Source organism: Bos taurus, chromosome 22 (assembly GCF_002263795.3).
Source record: "Bos taurus isolate L1 Dominette 01449 registration number 42190680 breed Hereford chromosome 22, ARS-UCD2.0, whole genome shotgun sequence".
NCBI classification, from domain to species: Eukaryota; Metazoa; Chordata; class Mammalia; order Artiodactyla; family Bovidae; genus Bos; species Bos taurus.
The window spans coordinates 38,756,150-38,777,577 of NC_037349.1; the positions used below are offsets into that span (position 1 = coordinate 38,756,150).

Below are 21,428 nucleotides of genomic sequence, written 5' to 3' on the forward strand. Positions count from 1 at the left end.
TAGTTTCCGCTTGAAAGGATACCTGCCTTCCTGAAGTCTGTGTGTCTGTCAGCCTTTTCCTTTATCTTGGATGCCCACTGATAGTTCCTTAAATTTATAAATGTAGTTTAGGCACCATTATTCATCTAAGTTCAGTGTGAAGCCATTCTCCTATGCTCATGCTATAGAGGACTTCAATATTTTATACAGTTAAAGCCCAGAAGTGAAACAAGTAGCATTGTTTGGAAGATGTGTTGAATTATGCCCTCGCTCCAAAGCCTATGAAATTACATAGCCCATTTTCAGTACATGTGAAGCCCTTGCAAACCGAGCAAGAGTTAGCAACTATTCAGCCAAATCTGAAAAAGGTTAAGACTGAAGTAAATTCTTAAAATTCAGTCAGTCCTTGATTTCTTAAATAAGTTAAAAATAAAAACAAAAAACGCACACATACTAATGAAAAAGAACATTGGTATGTGTCTCTGAAAGCAAGAGCTAATCCAAACCTCATTAGAGCTTTAAGCTTCTACTTTCCCCTCCTAATTCTGTTTTGCTCAGCCTAGTATTTAAATTCATTTGCATTCCCTTGACACATGCCAAACATTGGCAAAGGAATGGATCCCAAGGTGTCCTGAATCCAGGAATTGACTTTCTCACCCTTTTGCTCTGGGCTGTTTTCCCCTTGCTAATGTCAACATTGGAGTTTTCTTTTTCTCTCATCAGCCTGTTCCAATCGTTTGTACAGGGCAAAATGGGATGGCACGGAGCATTTAGTTTTTAATGTTCAGCACTGTGGAAGAACAGACTGGGCCATTGCAAGGATGACTGGATGGTGTTGCTTGAGAAGCACCCACAAGCTCTTTGAAACAGAATTTAGAACAGCTGGACCGCTGCAGTGTTTTATTTTAAAATAGACAACATATGTAATGCATATGGCCCTAGACATGTATGGAGACACAGGCAGACAATCTGAATGGTATCCAAAGACACCTGCACCTAGAATTCTGTTTCCTTTTATAAGATTTTTTTCCCCCTTAAGAGCACATGTTCCCACTTTGGGATTTGCAAGATGCCATCTGAATCCCCATGTGTGTGACTCCTTAATAAAGTCGATGAGAAGTTTCCTGGGATGGAGGTGTCAGAGTAAGTCAGTTAATAAATACCTCCTAAGGACCTGGCTCCTCTGGGAGCTGGAAGGGAAAAATAACAGATCAGGAACGTACCCTCAAGAAACATATTATCTATCAGGGAATTTAAGTGTGTGTTCTGACCACAGAGAAATACATCACCCAGCAAAAACACAGAGACAGAGATTAGGAGTTAATTATACAGGGCCAGAGGAGAAGCATAAAGCAGAGAGCTTGGGAAGGACTCTCAGCTTCCTAGAAACAATATGGTTTAAGAGGCAACCTCTAACTAACATTAGTGATCAAAGTAGAGACAGCCTTGGCTCTCTGAGAATATTAGACCAACTGACTTTGAGAGCTGTGAGAAGCCTGCTCGTCCACTCACGGCTGAGGCGAATGCTTAGTATATGCTAGGTACCTAGGTGCTTCACAGATTCTTCTTACCAGATCCTGTGAACAACCACCTCTGAGGGTAGACTCAAACACCTTTCTCAACTTAACACGTGAGGAAAATGAAACTCGGAAACATTAGTCAACTTCCTCACGTCTCAGATCTTCTAACAGCAGAGCTGGCCTCACATTCAGTCTTTGTGACCCTCTAAGCCCAGCCATCTAAGCACCTGCTGTCCCACCTCAGATAAATTGTTCCTGTTGAATTTAATGTGTCAACATTTCCGAAAGTCAAGAAATAGAAAATATTTGTTGACCAAATGTGTTTATTTCGATGAGATATTAGTAAATTATTTTAACACATACGTCTTGAGTGCCTGCTGTGTGCCAGGTTCCATTGTCGGTGCTGGGAGCACAGCAGAGAACAGAAATTTCAAAATCCATGTTTGGATGGAGCTTCAAAATCACATCCCTTCCACGGACACCGTAAAATAGCATTCCCCACCTACCGATTCTCCTTCCCCGCCCCCCTCCCCACCCCGAATAGAATAAACTCAGTGAAACTCTCAGAAATTTCATGGGAGCCAGCCACCCTGTTAAGCACTCTTGAGTTGTTGGAACCATTGAAATAATGAGCCTAATTCTGAGTAAATGATGATTCTATGTGAGCAAAATCCAGGGGCTGCTCGGTGTACTTGCTGGAAATTCCCACTACATTAAGCTCCATCCCCCATACATGGAAGTTGTGAAAAGGACCTTAAGAATGATTAAGTGACGGTGAAGCAGAAAGGGAACTGAAAGTTTGGCTCCTTTTACACGTGAGGAAACTGAGGCTCAGACAGATCAGCACCTCCGCCAGTATCCTGCACCTCTTTAAAACCGGCTCTCACAGGAGTGTCCAGGCCCCCTCCCTCAGTCCCAGGCTCATTCACCATGTGAACTGACAAGAGACAAAAGGAGGAAGAAGGGAAACAGGAATTTCTATGTTGATAGGGTTACTTTCAGAAAAGGAAAACAGGCGAATTTTAAGCCTGTTTTAAAGCCTGCTTTAAATTGTCAGTAAAAATGAAATTGTTCTTTCTCTGAAGTCTAAGCCAAGAATTAGCGTGGTGAAGCTGTCTTGTGATGATGGATGGGGGAGGCGGGAGGGTGGGTCTGTACCCGGGTCTCCACGGAGGAGCCAAGCTCTCTTTGCAGATCCATTTCCTGAACTGGCAGCCAAGCAAAATAGTTCATCACCAAGTTTTCTAGAGGCTCAACAGATAAAGAGTAAGAGACTTGAAACACGGGCTATATTTTGAACAGCCGAAAAGAGAGTCCTCTTCTCTCTAGCTGAGTGACCGTTTGCGTCATCATAATTGAAGAGCAGTAAAATGGCAGAGCCAAGCTGGCAAGGTGAGCGGCCTGACTAGTTGGTCAGCCTGCAGCCTCCTCTGGGAGATCTGAGAGCAGGAAGCTGGTGCTGGCCGAAACTCGCCTCATCTATCTGCTAGAAATTGGGAGGCACGGCGTGAGTGAGGCTTTTTATGAGGATGAAACAGGACAAGCAATGGGTGTGTAGCCCACTGTTAGTTTCTCCAGGGACTGACACGATGGGGCTAAAAGAACAGATTTGTCCTAGGCAATGGAGCGGTACCACCTGGGTTACAGGAGTGTCATCTTGCAGGAAGACACCTAAAGTTGGAGCAGGTTCAAACCACTTGCCTTGGGCCACGGGAAACACACACACCCCACGCGACTCCGCAGAAACAGCTAGCTTTTTCCCCAGAACCAACTTCCTGGCCACCTCTCTTTCCAGCCATCCTGAGTCAAAAGAGAAATACAGCTTGGACACCACATTACCAAACAAAAGAATGCTAAAAGATTAAGCACCTAACCTCCAAATTGAAAGCACTTTCCTGAAGACAAATCTCAGGCAATTGACCCAGCAAAGAGGCAGATTCTCTAATAAAATCCCTGCCCATGTGATAGCCCTTCCAAAATCTCGTGTTTTATCCTCCGAAAGGAGCGAATTGCCTATTAAAACACACATCCTTCGACTTGCCTTCTGGAAACTGTTGCTTTCGTGTGTCTTGGGCATAAACAACACATCCTGTTCAAACACTGACCACTTGCTGCCTCTCTGAAAGATGACTGAAGATTTAAAAACCTAATAGGAAGAAGGCGTACATCTGACATACCATGCATGTAGATTGGAATGATACACAAAATTAATAATATGAGGGAAAATCATGATCTTAATACTACACTGTAACTATAGCCCCCATTTTCAGTCAGCCCCCAAGCAGGGAAGAAAAAAAAGCTGCCTGGGATGAAGGCCACGTTTGAAAATATTATTCAAACACCTTCTCAAGTCAGAAATCCATTCTCTGTATGTCCTGACAGCATCGCTGGTCCCTGGCAGGTGCCTGTATTCAAGGAGAATGTTGCACGCAAGGAGATGAATACACTCTTGCTTGATTTAAGATTCTTTTTCCTTGCAGCATTTCAGGAGAGGGAGTAAATATGAGATGGAGTGAGCCGATTCTTTTAATTTCTAGGACCTTCGTTCCCTTCTCTTCTGAGATTTGCTTGGTCTCACTTGAGTTGAATTCTCTGAGTTATTTTGCCGATTGAATATAGACTATTTTAGTTACACATATTGAGATTAATTAGTTAGCCCTTAGGAGGTTTTGCCTACAGCCTTCACCCTGTAAGGAAAAGTGTGAATACATTGAGACTATTAATTCACAATAAATGGCAGATCATAGCCCTTGCTGAGTAAATTTGTTTGTCTTTCATAAGCTTTGCTAACTGAGTAAGCACACTATCTCAGGCAGTGTCCTTTGCTATCACTAACTAAATTCCCAGTGAACTTATTCTCCAGGTTTCAGTGGAAATCTTTTGTTATTATTTTGTTTTAATTTTGGAGGATGGGGACCCAAATCTTTTGTGCAACCAAATTGGCCACGGGGATTTGAAAGGGGAGGATACTAATATTGTCACTTGGCTGAGAATCAGCATAACCCTTTTTTTTCCAGATGATCCCAGTAATTGTAGAGAAATTGCTCTAGACATAACCACTGGAATGGCAGAATCTATTAAAAATCGAAAAGCTAAATAGGCTTTTATAAGCAAAGATCCGATCTGCTTTCAGTGTTTGGTGAAACACAGGCGAAGTTACGGTCGTGTGCTTAGTTTTTCAAGAACAACATAAATGCACTAGAGTTGTGATCATTTGATAAACATGTTGATGCCAATATATTTTTGCCGAAATGCAATAAACTCACCAGTAAGTGATGCAAGTTGACAATGGGAGGTAAAAAGAGTATCTTGGGGATGTTGGTGGGTGGCGACGGGAAAACAGCTAGCATTCGTAATGCTTAGTGAATTCCTGTGTAATTTGAAATGTCAAAGAAAATGCGATGTTTCTCTAAATTGTGTCTCTCTCTACATGTATAAATGAACAGACGCAGATAGAGCTCAAAAACATGGCATGGATGAATTTATCTCTTCCAACCCCTGTAACTTTGACCACGCTTCCCTCTTTGAGATGGTGCAACGCCTAACTTTGGATCACAGACTTAATGATTCCTATTCTTGCCTGGCAAGTATATTCTTTGGTCTACAGCAATTTAAATGCAATAACATTTTGAAAGATAAAATATTTCTCTACCTTTGTGTCAGAAGCTCTTCTCCCCATTACGGAGCCTCTTTAACAATTATAAATGTGTTTTTGATTTCCTGGGTTGAGATAGTTTTCCTTACCAAAGAAAGAAGACAGAGCGGGAGGAAGTTATCAGTAGAGACAGATCCAATTCCTCAGCCTCCCTATCTGAGCGTCCCCCTTTTCAGCTGCTACATGAGAAATATTCTCAAGAGGATAATCGAGTTTGGCACCTACTTGTAGAGAACTTGTAAAAATTGCCTTGGTTTCTTAGTCTTCAAGATCCCCCTCCCACCTCACCCCAGATAATAAGACCCTGTGCTCCTGTCTCGGAAATGAATGGGTCCTTTTTGTTTATATTTTTAAAGATTAAAATGATTTGTCAATAAAGTTCACTTCCCCTTACATAAGCTAAATGGGTTTGGGTTTGTTTGTTTGGGTGGCTTTTTTCCCTACATAGTATTCCGAGCATTTTTTATACCCTTTGAGGGAATTTTTTTATGGTGCTTAAGATGGTTAGAAGTCGAACTCTTCCACAAGTGCATGGGTATTTCTTAAAATCCTGTTTTAAACCTAGATTTAAATCATTTAAATGCAAAGGACTGCTATTATGTCTTTATTGGATTTCTGAAGATACATTTTGGGCTTTATGCTATGCAATTTAAAAAAGACTCAATTTATTTTCTTCTGCAAACCAGAAATTGTTATTTTTTAAAGATAGACTATTGATCCCACTTTATAGATGGGAAAGGTGAGGGGAAAGGATACAGTGGCTTTACACAGAGGAAAAGCCTCATCTCTGACTCCACATACTAAGATGAATATATCTGTATATTGTTAATATTAATTAACTCAGGTTAACATTTTATTGATAGCAACATAAATATAATGAAAATCTGGGTTTTTTTTTTAAATGATACGGCTTTCTCCTAAGTCTGTTCCAATTTTTCTTTTAAATTCCTTTTTTTGTTCTTTGTTAGAAGCCAAAATATAAAAATGACAGATAAAATAGTCCAAAAAACAGAAGCAGGATCATGTGGAATAATTTATTAATCTTTGTCTCATAAAAGATTCATTGATTATCTCAGGTTTAGAATCATATTATCAGAAGTCTGAACTTTGCCAAACTGAGAAGGAATACATCATTTTGACTTTAAAAAAAAAAAGGCTTACCTTGCATTGCAAGGCAGTTTTTCTCAAATGTGTTTTCTGTGATTATGTAATTATTCACGTCATTATAAATTGTGTTCATGAAACTTGTAAGAATTTGCCTCTGAACTTAAATCGTTTCCTTTTATATATAATTCCTAGTCTCTTGAGGAATTTTTTTGAGACGTATTATTTTCAAGACTTTTTTCAAATCGTACTTTCTTTGGTTTTCTGTTTCGCTAAGACATTCATCCCTGAGGAGTGAATGCCGTCTAAAGAATTAAACCAGAAATGAAATTCTGAAGCTCGCTTCCTGTTAGTCATATTCAGGCCCCAAAACCCCAAATTAATTGTGAATAGTGTAAAATAGTTTCCTTCCCCATTTGTATACCTGTATGTATTAATCGTCGTCCCCCAATTTCAGAAAATAAGAGCCATTAAGAGGACCTCGTCTCCTGCCTCCATACATTCCATTTTCTCATTATTACAGTCTTTTTTTCCAGTCAGTTTTGGAGACCGACCAGCAGGGATACATAAATTTTTCTGTGTCTTCGACTGAGCTCCTAATTGATATTTCTTCAACTCTTTTCAAAGCAGCTATTTTGGCATCTACAAAAGACTTGGTGTCATCTGAGTCGTAGAAAATATATTTTAATCTTTCACAGCAGTGTTGTTTCTAAGATTTAGCATTTGGGGTAGCAGATGGAGTGGCAAAGAAGTTGCCTATAGGGGCAGCCCACTGCCTCGACTACTCTCCCGCCCTCTGCAGTAACTTATCATTTGAAATAGGAAAGATGCCGTCTTTCGTCGGATGCATTGCTGAGCTGCATGTTGTCAATCGAAGATTCCCCGGACCCCTAGCACAAGATCCGAGTGTTGCAGGGGCCTCCGTTCTGCACTTCTGTGGCCTCTACCTGCCACCCAGTCACTTTCTCCTTTTGCCGTTTCTCTCCCAGGATGGAGAGGTATATTCAAAAGATGACTCAGAGAAGACCCTCAAAGTAAAATTAGGTTTATATTTAAGATCATCCTAAATTCCCAGCTTACAAAGTACCACCTCAATTTTTATTTCTGGCTTCAGAAAAGTACTCAGACTGAAAGAAGTGATTTCATTACAGGCTTGTCCCAAGAGTGACTTTGAGTGGCAAGTCGCTGGGCCTTACTGGGCATCTTTTTTCTTAAGTGCTTGGTGGAGGCAGCAGTTTCTACACCATGGCACGTCCTAATGTGCTCTGCATCAGAGATTCCAGCCCGATTCTTTTTTAGAGCAGAGTTTTGCGTGGTCCTGCAGCATGCAAATACATAATAAGAAAACAAATAACTGCCAGGGAGAATATAAAACCTCAGCCTGGGCACAGGAAGCTCCTCTCAGTTTAGTTGAATCATATATGATTCACAACTTGAGAACTTAAAGTCATGTTGTTCTTTTTGGAAAGTTCTGTTATTATCTTCATTTTAAAATCTAAAAAAAAAATTTTTTTTTCTTCCAAAGTGAAAGGATTTATGAAGTCCTGGCATGAATGTAGATCAATCCTAGTATTTATTAATGCTCCAGAGTATTAAAAATACAAAAGATATGGAGAAAGACAGAGCTGGGTTTGAGTCCTGGCTATTTTGTATTATTTGTGAGCTCTTATTTTCATTTCCTCATCTGTGAAATAAACATAAACCTGCCCTGTCTACTTCTCAAGGTTGTCATGGGCTCAACTAAAAGCTCTTGTCAAGGGTAAAGCACTGTACCAATTTAAGGCATTAATGTTATTATTTTCTCTTGTCAGTAACCAAGACTTTGCCCTAGCCCCACTCCAGTGCTCTTAGGGTTTATGATTCAGTGTTAAAGCAGTGGGTGAGACTCTTGTTTCTGGAATCGTGCCCTCTGCTAATCCACACTCCATCACTTACTAGCTGTGGGACACTAGGGAAATTGCATGTACTCCCTGAGCTCGGGTTTCCCATCCGTCCACCAGGGAGAGCAGCACCTCCCTCACAGGGCTTTGGTGAGGACCGAACCAGCTAGCACACATGGCGTGTGGCAGAGTGACTGGGGCTTAATGAGCAATCAGGAGGTGTTGGCTCTGGCTATTTTTAACCCCCTTCTCCAGAGCTCTCCCCTACATAAACCCAGCCTGTATTTGAAAGAAGGTCTCTCCTTTATTCCCCAATCAGGGCTGGTTCAGTCCTGGCCAGGTGTTTGTACTAGACGAGTACTGCGCCCGGAACGGAGTCCGAGGGTGTCACCGACATCTGTGCTACCTCAGAGACTTGCTTGAACGGGCAGAAAACGGCGCCATGATCGACCCAACCCTCCTTCACTATAGCTTCGCCTTCTGTGCATCCCACGTCCATGGGAACAGGTAGGCACGTGTCCAGGGGTATTCCTTTTAAAAAGATGTTTAAGGTGCTGGCAGTGGTTTACAGCTGGTCCTGCTCTTAGGGTCATCTCTAAGTCTACCCATTTCTATTTGCTCAGTAGTCCAGACATGTGGGCGCGCACACACACACACACACACACCAGCCACACAAACGCAAAGAACATACACACAGTTATGAATTTCTTCTCCTCTCATGAGTCTTGACAGAAACGGCAAACAGGACTTCTAGAGTGGTCTCTGATACACCTTCAGCGTACATGGTGAGCAAAAACTAGACATCAAGCAAAGGCAGAGTTACAGAGAAATTGATTCTTTGAGAAACAGGGATGAAATCCCATGGTAGCATTTAATGAAAGACCATGATTCAGATGGGGTGGCAGGATGCTGGGAGAGTCTCCCTGAGGAGCTGATGCTTGGGCCGAGTACTGAAGTAGGAGCTGAGTGGTTCTGGGCAAAAGGAGGAGCATGTACAAATGCTCAGCAGAGGAAACTTAAGGGCTGAAGCAAGCAAAGTGATGCTGGGAGACGTAGATAATCACGACACTGAGTTTAACCAGAGAGCTGGGAGATCTGAGATCATGGTGTAGTCAACCCCTTCGGTTTATAGGTTTTACAGACAAGACCAAACATCAGTTCTTCTAACTTCATACTAAGTACTTTCTTTCTTTAGACATTGCCCAGCTCCTGGAGGAAAAGATCCGTGTTTTAAATAATGCAAAAAGCAGCAAATAACTTAAGAATGGTACCATTTGGCTCTGAAGACCCGGAATAAATTTCTGCACTGCCATAGCCAGTGATTTACTATCCCAGTATGTGTAGCCTCACATTACTATAAAGAGAAGCCTCCATTACCCCGTGAACCCTGACCAACAGCCAGGGAAGGCACACCCAGGGAAAACTAGGTGGCTTCAGAAACCCAGCCTGCAGTAAAAAACTCACTGCTCTGGGGAAATTCTTACATGGGAGAGTCCAGAATTGACAACTTTTTCTTTTAAATCAGACCATGTCAGTCATCTTTGCAAGCTATAGAACTCTGGAATATCTGTGGGGTTGGTTTGGTGCTTTTCCTCTCTCTAGTGGTGGTAGATTTTATGAGATGCAACTTCAACATTTAGAGCTGGGTAACAATAGCACTGTAGGTTTGAATATTTAACAGGCAACAAGATTTTCATCACCTCCCATTGTTACCAGGTTTGCTAGCCCAGCACATGACCTTTCATTTGCATAAAAGATATTCATGAAAACTCTGATACCTGGGGACTATCTCTGCATAATTCTGCTTTTTATAAATATGTACACTTTGATGACTATCTGTTACAGCCTCTTGGACTGAATTCTTTAAAGAGAGAGAGAGAAGTTGCATTATATTCTCTGGGTTGTCACACTGTATTCTACATATGTTACTGAATAAGGAAGTGTTATAAAATAATGAAGTGTTTTTGTAAACTCCCTGGTAAACATCATCATGAATTATGATACACATTGTCTGGATTTCATATTGTAAGACTGCCACTTGATTCACAGTTAGGTTTATACATCTTGTCATGGAAACAGTTTTGGATTTCTTATTTTCTTTTCAGTTCTGATTTTCCTTATGCAAGTTTGCATCTTTTTTTTTTTTTTTTTGCTTATTATTTTAGTTCGAATGCATTTGCTGTTGCTGTTTGATGCATCCTTCTTTTTCTTTCTTTTGTTTGTGCATGTATGTGTGCTCTTGATTCTCCCATGGCTGGCCATACTTTGTGCATGCTCCATGCGACCACCCCCTCTCCAAAGTCAACAAATGCATGCATACCTTGGTGGGCTGCCACCAAACACAGACCCTGAAGGGAGCAAAACTCCCTCCCCATCTGAACCAGAGGCTAAAAAAGATACCAAAAAGGAATCCAAAAAAAGAAAAAATCCCAAAACCCAGGCAAATCCAGAGCCTAAAAGGTAAGATGTTTTGTGTGTATTGGCTTGTGTTTTGGGATGTCTGTGACCTTTCCCTCTCCCCCATCTGTGCTGAATCTCAGCCTTAGCAAACAGCAAGCTTTATGTATTCCTGAAGTCTCTGTTTGAAGGTGCACTTAAAAAAAAACCCTAGCAATGGGCAAAAATATCATGTATTAGGACTGAATTTGAATCGGGTATTTAGTGACTCTTAAGGCATGTTCATATTGGAAAAAACTAATCGTGCAATATGTAAACAGAAGCATGAGTCAGATTGCTTTTTTTGGTGGCATCTAGTTAGGGGCCAGGTACCTTAACAAGTCACTCATAATAAGCAACCCATGATTTATAATTTTGAAATTATGGTTAAGGAGCAAATAAAATGGGTTGGCTTAAAATGAGTTTATACCTTTATAGTAGGTCCATCATTTTCAGCAGACCCTCTCAGTTCTACATTTATACCATTAAAGTAATCCATTTTCAAATAATTGTTTATAATAAAGTCACAAAGTAATGTCTGTCACCAAATTAATGACTCCTCATAGAACCATTTATATGATGAAGTCACCTTGAAAATGCTTTTAAGTTCTAAGATTTTGTTTATCCTCTCTTATTTCCTGTGTCTTTTAGATGTTCTCTTTGTGAATTGGTAAAATGGCGAATCGGTGGCTTTTATTCCCTTTTAAAGTAAATGAAGTAGATGTACAGTTATATCCAGCATTATCACTATGTCCTTCTTCACCTTCCCTATCTCGCCTCAAATTAACACTGACATTTTAAAGTTTCATGGTGAGGTTTTGAAATGGATGTTCTGACCCTGACATTGCCAAAGGACACAAAATTCTCAGGGAGCTGTGCTCTATGTTTCACTATGAATTTGCTCAGTTGAAAATTTCTAAGTCCTAAAATTCACACAGTTCACTGTAGGCAGACCAAATGAAAAGGCCAGTTTCACTTCCTAGAAAATGAAGCAGGCAATAGATCATCATATGCCTGTCTAATAGTGAAGGTCAAAGAAAGCCCTGATTTCATGGGAACACCCATCTTCTGAACTTGCAGTGTACACAGAGAGAAGTGCAGTGGAGTTTTTGTGTTTCCCTGTGTGGGTCAGAGTGCAGGGCACAAGTAGCTTGCAGTCGGTAAGAAAATGCAGAGTATTAAAGGTGCCTGAAAAGGAGGCTTCTCTGGCTGCTGTCCAAGGTGCTGGTTTTGGCATGATCAGCACTGAAGCGGAGCAGAGAGCAAATGGCTGCACTTCATGGAGCCTGACCTGTTTCCTGTGCCATGAAAAACTACCAGGAAAGATTGTGAGTGGTACTTTGAGGCTTATACAAATAAGGGTCTATATTTGCTATTTTTTTAAGGAACAAAAAAATCATAATCTTAAATATCTGTACTTAAGTGTGATATTCTGCGGTCTACAAAATGCTTTTAATATATTCCTGACTCCGTACATGTCACTTGCTATAACATTTTCAGGTCAGGTGCTTTTATACCCATTTTGCAGATGATGAAACTGAATGTCTGAAAATTGAGGTGGCAAACCCAGATATTCTGAGTTTAAGTTCTTCTTTGTACCACATCAGCACTGTATGTAGATTCTAAAGATCTGAGTATTAAAGCCTGTTCTGCATAAATCTAAGATGATCATATCTCATTTTGGTGCCTCAGTTTTCTCATCTGCAAAATGAGCACATAGAATCATAACATCTGTATACTCCATCAATCTCTAAAATTATCTTACATGGGCTATAATAAGTTAAATAGACCACTGTTCAGTTCAGTTCAGTTGCTCAGTCGTGTCCGACTCTTTGCAACCCCTTGAATTGCAGCACGCCAGGCCTCCTTGTCCATCATCAACTCCCGGAGTTTACCCAAACTCATGTCCATCAAGTCGGTGATGCCATCCAGCCATCTCATCCTCTGTCGTCCCCTTCTCCTCCTGCCCCCCCAATCTCTCCCAGCATCAGGGTCTTTTCCAATGAGTCAACTCTTCGTATGAGGTGGCCAAAGTATTGGAGTTTCAGCTTAAGCATCAGTCCTTCCAATAAACACCCAGGACTGATCTCCTTTAGGATGGACTCATTGGATCTCCTTGCAGTCCAAGGGACTCTCAAGAGTCTTCTACAACACCACAGTTCAAAAGCATCAATTCTTCGGCACTCAGCTTCCTTCACAGTCCAACTCTTACATCCATACATGACCACTGGAAAAACCATAGCCTTTGTTGGCAAAGTAATATCTCTGCTTTTTAATATGCTATCTAGGTTGGTCATAACTTTCCTTCCATGGAGTAAGCGTCTTTTAATTTCATGGCTGCAATCACCATCTGCAGTGATTTTGGAGCTAGAGATCTCTTCAAGAAAGTTAGAGATACCAAGGGAACATTTCATGCAAAGATGGGCTCGATAAAGGACAGAAATGGTATGGACCTAACAGAAGCAGAAGATATTAAGAAGAGGTGGCAAGAATACACAGAAGAACTGTACAAAAAAGATCTTCACGACCAAGATAATCATGATGGTGTGATCACTCACCTAAAGCCAGACATCCTGGAATGTGAAGTCAAGTGGGCCTTAGAAAGCATCACTACGAACAAAGCTAGTGGAGGTGATGGAATTCCAATTGAGATATTTCAAATCTTGAAAGATGATGCTGTGAAAATGCTGCACTCAATATGCCAGCAAATTTGGAAAACTCAGCAGTGGCCACAGGACTGGAAAAGGTCAGTTTTCATTCCAATCCCAAAGAAAGGCAATGCCAAAGAATGCTCAAACTACTGCACAATTGCACTCATCTCACACACTAGTAAAGTAATGCTCAAAATTCTCCAAGCCAGGCTTCAGCAATACGTGAACCGTGAACTTCCTGATGTTCAAACTGGTTTTAGAAAAGGCAGAGGAACCAGAGATCGAATTGCCAACATCTGCTGCATCATGGAAAAAGTAAGAGAGTTCCAGAAAAACATCAATTTCTGCTTTATTGACTATGCCAAAGCCTTTGACTGTGTGGATCACAATAAACTGTGGAATATTCTGAAAGAAATGGGAATACCAGACCACCTGACCTGCCTCTTGAGACCATTGTTAGAATTCATAAATAAAGTGTAATTAAAATAAGGCTACTTGTCACCATTTAATGTGTTTGCTATATGCAAAGTACTGTGTGAAGTGCTATTTACATATATTATCTCATTTTATCCTTAATGCATCACTGTGAGATCTGTATTATTATTTCTGTCACCTAACAGATGAAGAGTTTGAGGCTCAGATAAATTCAATCACTGTCTTCAGTGAACATGGTTCACATAGCAAACATGGTTGTTCTATCTTTGGAGCTTGGATTTGTAACTTCTCTGCCTTATTACCTGCCCAGCATTAGCACTCTGTATGGTTTGAGATGCAAATTCAGCCCATTGAATATGAGTTTCAACATTTCCAGGTGACCTACCGTAGCAGCCATCTGAATTAATTAAAGAAATTAATTTAAAAATTAATTAAAATTTTCCATTTTTGTCCTGAAGATGTCCACAGTCAGTCTTGGCCCACCTGGTGATTTTGACCTTGTAGAAAAAGAGGGTATCTGGAGCTTAGGGCCACCTAGAGGAGACGTTCCTTTGAGCACCAATTAACACTGGAAAATATTTTCCTACCTCTCTCACCAGGATGAACACTGCTTGCATGTGGACAGGTTATCTCTTCTTTGACTCACAGTAAGAAGGAACTCATAACCCATGGAAACAAATTGCCTTTTAACTGAATTTAACTCAACAATAGATCCCATTCCTGTTGTCATCTCACAACCAACTTTAGATTAGGTAAAACGTAGCTTCTTGTCCATTTATTAATTTTTTTTTACCTTTTAATAACTCAGCAGCCCTAAACATGGAGGCAGGGCCCAGCCCTGCTGCGCTAGACATCATCAGTGATCACTCAGGTGCTGGTGACTGAGTTTATCCCATCTTCTCTGGAAGCCTGTGCTGCATCTTTGTGAGAGACTATGCCTGTTATTGTTGTTAGTCTCTAAGTTATGTCTCTCACTTTTGCAACCCCACGCAAGACTCCTCTGTCTATGGGATTTCCTAGGCAAGACTCCTGGACTGGGTTGACATTTCCTTCTCCAGGGGATCTTTCCGACCCAGGGATCAAACCCACATCTGCATTGGCAGGGAGATTCGTTACCACTGTGCCACCTGGGAAGCCTAATTGCCTACTTGAATCCAGAACACCTAATCCAGGGTAGACATACCTGGTCAATTTCACTGTTCATAATTCCAAGGAGTGGAAGATAATGGAATCATCGACATGTCTGGAATCTCTTAGATTCTTGACTTGGGGTGATCTCTTCCCCAAGGGACACTTGGCGATGTCTGGAAACATTTTGATTGTTACTTTGTGATGCTGTTGTCATCTAGTGGGTAGAGGCCTGGGATGTTTCTGAAGATCCTACAGTGCACAGGGCAGCCCCCTGCAAACAAAACCCAAAACATCAAACTTCCAGGTGTTGGGATGAAATTTCTCCTTTTTATTTGGATTTTGGTTTCTTTTATACAGACATATTCTGTGTCTAAAGGCTTGACACCGATGTTCAGCTTGTGCAGGGGTTGTCACAGAAATCACATGGGGAGTTTGTAAAAATGAAAAGAATGAGGTCCCATCTTCAAATAATTTGGTTCAGTAAGTCTTCAATGGTGCCAGGCATCTACCCTTTTTAATCATTTCCTCCCCAGGTATTTCTAAGGCATTTAGTCTTCAGATCCTACTTATTCAAGACCTTGGTGGTCAAACTTAGCTGCATATTGGAATCACTTTAAGAGCCTAAAAAAATGTTGATGCCTTAGCCCCACCAGCAGAGGTTCTGATTTAGTCTAGGATATGACCTAAGCATCTTGGTTTTAAACCCTTATATGTAGCAGCATTTAAGAACCATTGATTGAAGGAACATTAGTTTGAACTAGCTCTTTAAAACAACCCATTTTTCAAAGAGAGAGGGGAAAGAAAAGGAAAATGTGAGTATGTTCAGCTGGTTGCTCTTGGCGATCATCAAATCCACAGATGTAAATTGCTATATCTTCTAATTTTTAAATCAGCTCCTAAGGTTGCAGTACTTAATTTTCACCATAATATTTTTAGTCTTCTTTCTAGATGACATTTAGATTAACATCACTTTGGTCACTGTCCCACAGTGACAAGGCAATCAAACAGCTCCGATGATTGCAAGTTGCGTCAATGTTCCTTGGATCCCTTTATTATTGGGATTGGAAATTTTTCTCATTTACATTATTATTTAACATTTCTTGAATGCCAGTGCTGCTCTTCACATATGGCCTGCGGAGAAAGTACATTGTATCAGCAATTAACAAATCCATAATGCCAACCGCCCCAATCCAAAGTAGGCTGCATAGATTAATGCGTCTGTAAGCAGATGTAAGAGGGCATGAGTCCTAAAAATCTCTGAAAATGTGTCCAAGGATTCTTTTGGGAAATGCATTTGAAGCCAAGGTGCTGCTTGTGTGCAGAAACCATGTGATCCCTGTGGCTTAGTAACTGAGCACTCAGATGGAACTCCCTTTTCTCCTGTTACTCCTGTTTCTAAGTCAGTGAGAGATTCCACCCACCCATTTGCCCAAGACAAAACCTTGGGAGCCGTCCTTGATGTGTCCTTCCTCAGCGCATCCCAGGGATTTAGCTACGTGCCCTGCCAATGCTTTTACATCTCTCTCAAGTCTGCCTACTTCTCCTTACCTTCAGTACCACCGCCAGGGTTCAGGCCTCTGTCTTCTCTCCGCTGGACCACAGCACTTGCTCTACGGTCATGTCCTTGCCTCCAGTCTGAGTCCCTCACTCCCAATCCATGTCATATCATGGTTGCCTTTATTTATTGTGGGGGGTATGCCTACCTGGAAGTAAATGAGTCATTTTGCATCTGTATTTATTTTTTCCTTTTTTCTCCAGTATCTCCTTCCCTCCTTTCCTTCCTCCCTTTCTCTCTGTGTTACACGCACATACAGCCATCCGGACATTATGTCTGGTGCTTTCTAACCCTCCCTCCCCAAAAAAGAGAGAAAAGACGATAGCAGGGCAGTTCCGTTTTACCGGCCTGTGGATGCAGCAGTTTGGTAGCAGGCAGGCGTGGGTGGGGGTGGCAGTGACATTAGCAGTCCTGGTCCCATGTTACATGCTGACACAGGCCTTTCCTCACTGTGGACAGGAGTGCCTGGCTGCTTGGCCTCTCAGCTCCGAGTGGGTGGTGGTGGCCTTATACGTGGCTGCGTCACACTCTCTAAGTCCTAATGAACCAGCCTCACCTAATCGGAGGAAGGAGAGTAGGGAAAGAGTCCAAAGATATTTCATGTAAAAGTCTGCATCCCAAAAAGAAATTCTCTCTAGAGCTTGTATGCTATCCTTTAACCCATGTGACTCTGTTCCTGAAGGAAATTTGCCCCATGAGAATAGCAGATTTTCCAATTCAAACATAAAATCTTACATAAAATGTGCTGGATATCTATCCCATTGGTGCCTAACAAAAAATCCAATTATTGTGCATTTTCCTTCTAAAATTCCACTAGTGTGCCCTCATGCCGTGCTCATTGGTGCAAAATATATTTTCAGATATCATACCCTTTTTAGGGTAGGTGTGATACCCAAAAACTCTGACCACTGATGTTACTGCTCTGAACCACTCAGAAATCTCTACATAGGGTCATAGGGTATTCAAGGTAGAATTTAAACCCTAGGTGTATCTTTGCTTGTCTAGAAATAAAGGAACTCATCTCTTCGCTTAGTCCTCAAAAAGAAAAATCTATGTAGTAAAAATTTTAGAAATTGGTCCTTCTCTGGAGAAAGAAAAACGCACTCTCATACATTTTATATCATTTTTCTAATCATCTCTGGGGCTCTTGCTTCACTCAGCACCTGGGCAGAGCCTAAGCCACTTTGATTAATGTCCTTGTGCCAATAACTTACACATTCTGAGATTGTTCAGTAGGGAGAGACTTCTGTCACTCCCATCCTTACGAGAGAGTAAAGACACCTGATATTGTTGGGTTTTAGCTCCATGTTTAGAAAAGCAGTAAACAAGTCACAGAAAACCTGCCTTGTGTATTTTTGCCCTGGTCTAACCTCTTTCTCAAATTGTCTAAAGCCAGTCTCAAGAATCTTCACCATGCATTAGTAATGTTGTAGAAACTGGTTGCTGTTGCTTCCTAGCTTACTCTTTGTGATACAAACACTTTGATATATTTGTTTTAGCAGCGTGTCTGAGCCCCAGGGCATCCGGGCATAATTAGAAAAGGGCATGGGCTGGAGGGAAAGGAGAAGGAAAGGGTAAGGCTGGGCTTTGATAATGAAGCAGTGACTACAGGATGTGAGAGTCCTAATTACAATTTATAATTAACCTAGAGATTATACAAACCATCCAGATGAGCAAGTGGGGATGCCTCCTTTTGAGATGTGCTGCTTTGGTGTTCTTAAACGTGGAGTTATCAACCACTTGAAAGAGACAAAGGAAAATATTCCACAATAGGATTAAATTCAAAAGTGTCATTTTGAAAGTTGTAAGGGTTAATAATTGCTAGAAGTCAATTTTTAAAGAGAGAGAGAGAGGTTAAGAGTGTGTGTTTAGTCTGAATGTTCTATTGAGGGACCATTGCAAGGAACGGCTACTAAAATATTCTGTTCCACTCTGACCCTTTCAGCTTTCATGTTTCTGGGCTGGAACAATTTTGTAGCAAGCAGGATTCGGTTATCTTGCTTGTTTAGGGACATTTTCATGGATCCATACTGCGGTCTGCCGGCATGCATCCATTTGGAGAGAGAGAATGTATCGTGTTTACGGTGCCTGCACCGGCATATGTGGACATTTGCATTTGGAGAGAAAGTATATTCCCACTTCAGCTGGAGTTTTACCCCTTGTTGATAGTGATTGGAGCTTAAAGCTGGCTGAATGCAGAGAGGTGGACCAGACACGCTTTCCCCTTTTGTTGAATTCACACATTTCGTTTCACACTGGATTCTGCACTTGATTACCAGATAGATGCAGTATCAGAACACATCCATCAATTAACCCAATATGTTTCAAATTAATTTAGTAACCTGACCTTCTTGACATATCTTACCTTCCAAATGAAGGTTTTGTGGCCCAGCTTTCAATACAGAGAACCCTGTTGGCAGAATAATTAAATGCTAGGACTCCATGTGCCCACCTGGGTGTCTAACAACAATTTAACAATCCCAAAGAGGTCAGTTCACTTTCACAAAACACAAGGTAGTTTGAATTCTTTGTCTCAGTTGTTCACACTTAATTTCAAATATCAAGATGAAGTGTTTTCACATTAAAAGCCTCATGCTTAATCATATTGGATTAATCCTACAGTAGACATTAAGTAACAAGCTCTAGCTCAGAAACATTTGGGTAAAGGAAGAGGAATTTGCAGTACTAGTTCTGAAGTGTGGGCAGCTGGGTTAGGGTCATCGTAATCTGATTAAAAAAAAAAGAAAGAAACAGAAAAACACAACTCTAGATGTATTATGATTTGTGACATGGCTTAAGATGGGAGGCTGTGAGGAGAATGAAGATGACAGAACTGGTGCTAACCACTGTGACAAGAGCTTGAAGAGCAGCCGACATGACATCTTTCCTATCGTGCTGCCGAAAATGTCAACTTTGTGAAGGACAGTGAGAAAACGGTTTGCCGAAAACGTGAAAGGTGGATTCCGGAGATGCCTGCTGTGTCAGATGCAATATAGTCTGTCGTGGCCTGAGAGACCCACTTCTGGCTCCAGCGATGGCCTGCAGGTGGGAGAGCTTCCAGTCTTCAACGGGGCTCCAAAAATGACTGCAGTTGACCTGCATATTGTCTCAAGTTTGCGGGATCATGATATACAAGAAGTGAGTGGTTAGCCAGTGTGCAGTTAGGTGGAACCAGTGACAAGGGATCACGTTTCCTTGTTGTGTGTGTCTGTAAAGCTAGGTTCAAAGGCGCCAACATTTCTACTAAAATTGAGCTCATGGGAAAGGAGGGAATGTGTGCTTTATGCATGTACGTCAGTTCCATGTAAGGAACAGAAACTAACTCTGGATTATCTAAGCAAAAGAAAGTTTATTGGGATGATGCCAGGAACCTCAAAGAAAGGGAGGGGGAAACTGGAATCAAGGCAGTGACTGAAAAGTAGGAAACAGGATCAAAGCCATGGTGCCATCCTAGCTGCACGTTAGAATAACTTAGGGAATGAAACTGATGATGTGTAGGCCTCGATGCCCACACTCTGAGTCAGAGATTGAGGGTGGGACCTCTCAAAGCTCTCTCCTGGTTCTAAGGTGCAATCACAGATTAAGAACTACGAACATGGAGAGACAGGCTGGGCAGGGCACAGCTGCTAGCATGAGCAAACCCCATCTGTTTCTTTTATCTTTGCATTGTTTCTTTGATGTAAAAGTTCCAGGAAAGAGTGTCCAGTTGGCTGAGTGTAGTTCATCGTCCAACTAAGATGTCCAGTGACCACCCAAGGGAGGAACTGGCCTGTATGAAGGCTTCAGCATTGACAGCAGGAGAGTAGGCACCTCAGTTTATGCACAGTGCAGCCAAGGGCATTCCTCCGAAGGAGATCTAGGTGCCCTTAGGAAACGGCAGTGGACCCTAAGAAGTACAGAAACAGCCGCAGAAAATGTAATAGGATCCAAGAGAACAGAGGATTCAGGCTCCTAGACATGTGTCCTGAGTGAAGAAACATCTCAGCCTGGGATTTGCTAGGTAGGAGTGTAAAGATCCAGCATCAGTCCTCCTCTTCTCTCATTCTTTTTGATTCCTTAAGTGTTAGAAGTATTGAGAGCAGAACAGGATGCAGAGCCAGTTTTATGACAATTATAGAATCACCCCCAAATGTTTCCAGAACACAGAAACAAAGCATGGCTTCTGAGCGATACCAGTACAGTTCTTCTGTTTATTTTGCAACCAGAACTGCTTGGAATGGCACCTTGGAAACAGTGCAAATGCCATTTTTGGAAGGGGCTGCTAGCTTCGTTAAGTGGACTGTGTACTTCTTAGAGAAAATCTCTGGTTCCAGATCCACTCTAATCCAAGAGAAACTAGGAACCCTGAACCAAAATACCCTTTCATGTATTCGGCCACCTACCAAATATTTTCGTGCTCTCTAAGGCAGAGGTTCTTAAAGTAAGGTTCTCCAAACCAGCAGGACCAGGGAACTTGTTAGAAAGGCCAGTTCTCAGGTCTCCGGCCAGATTGTACCCCACACACCCACAGTCTGAGGTCGCCCCTCAGTCTGAGGTCTCACAGGCTTTCTGTGTGATTATAAGACAGGCTTGTGTGGCCCCTGTTCTAGGGAAAGTATTTTATTGCTTCTGGGAGAACCATGTTCCCCAGAATATTGAACAGGATTTTTCAGTTAGTAGATCCATGTAAACCTGTACAGTTAACATTGATGAATTATAGGGGTCAGTGGAAAAGAAATTGATGTTTGACAGAATTTTCAAAAACTATGAGAAATCAATGCAGCCAAGGTTATTTTTGCTTTTTAACTGATAAGAGTGACAATCTGTGATCTTAGACAAATTCTATTATTCCTGCATTTCTCTCCCTTGATTTGTAAAATAACACCCCTCATTACCAGCATCATTTCAGGGCAGTTCTGGCAATTATAAATACATGTGCATTGGATGTCTAAATCGGGGTATGTTTTATCGCCAGTTTTTGTTGGTGAACTCTGCACTGTGTGTCTTACAGACTCAGATTAGTTTGTTTCATTTATTTTAAAATGCAAGTGTTCACACTGGCATAGGTGATTAAGAAGCAAATTTAAGAAAAGATAGCAATAA

The 21,428-nt window shown here is 41.4% G+C and overlaps 1 protein-coding gene across 19 annotated transcripts in view; it reads left to right on the top strand.

Moving 5' to 3' along the window:
- Positions 1-21,428, top strand: part of CADPS (calcium dependent secretion activator) — a 471,511-nt gene that overhangs the window by 325,872 nt on the left and 124,211 nt on the right. For 11 of the 19 annotated variants that reach the window (XM_059879758.1, XM_059879763.1, XM_059879759.1 and 8 more), the window contains exons 12-14: positions 4,946-5,082; positions 8,458-8,645; positions 10,440-10,598. In XM_059879758.1, the coding sequence (XP_059735741.1) occupies positions 4,946-5,082; positions 8,458-8,645; positions 10,440-10,598 (484 nt within the window). 19 annotated transcript variants of the gene reach the window in all.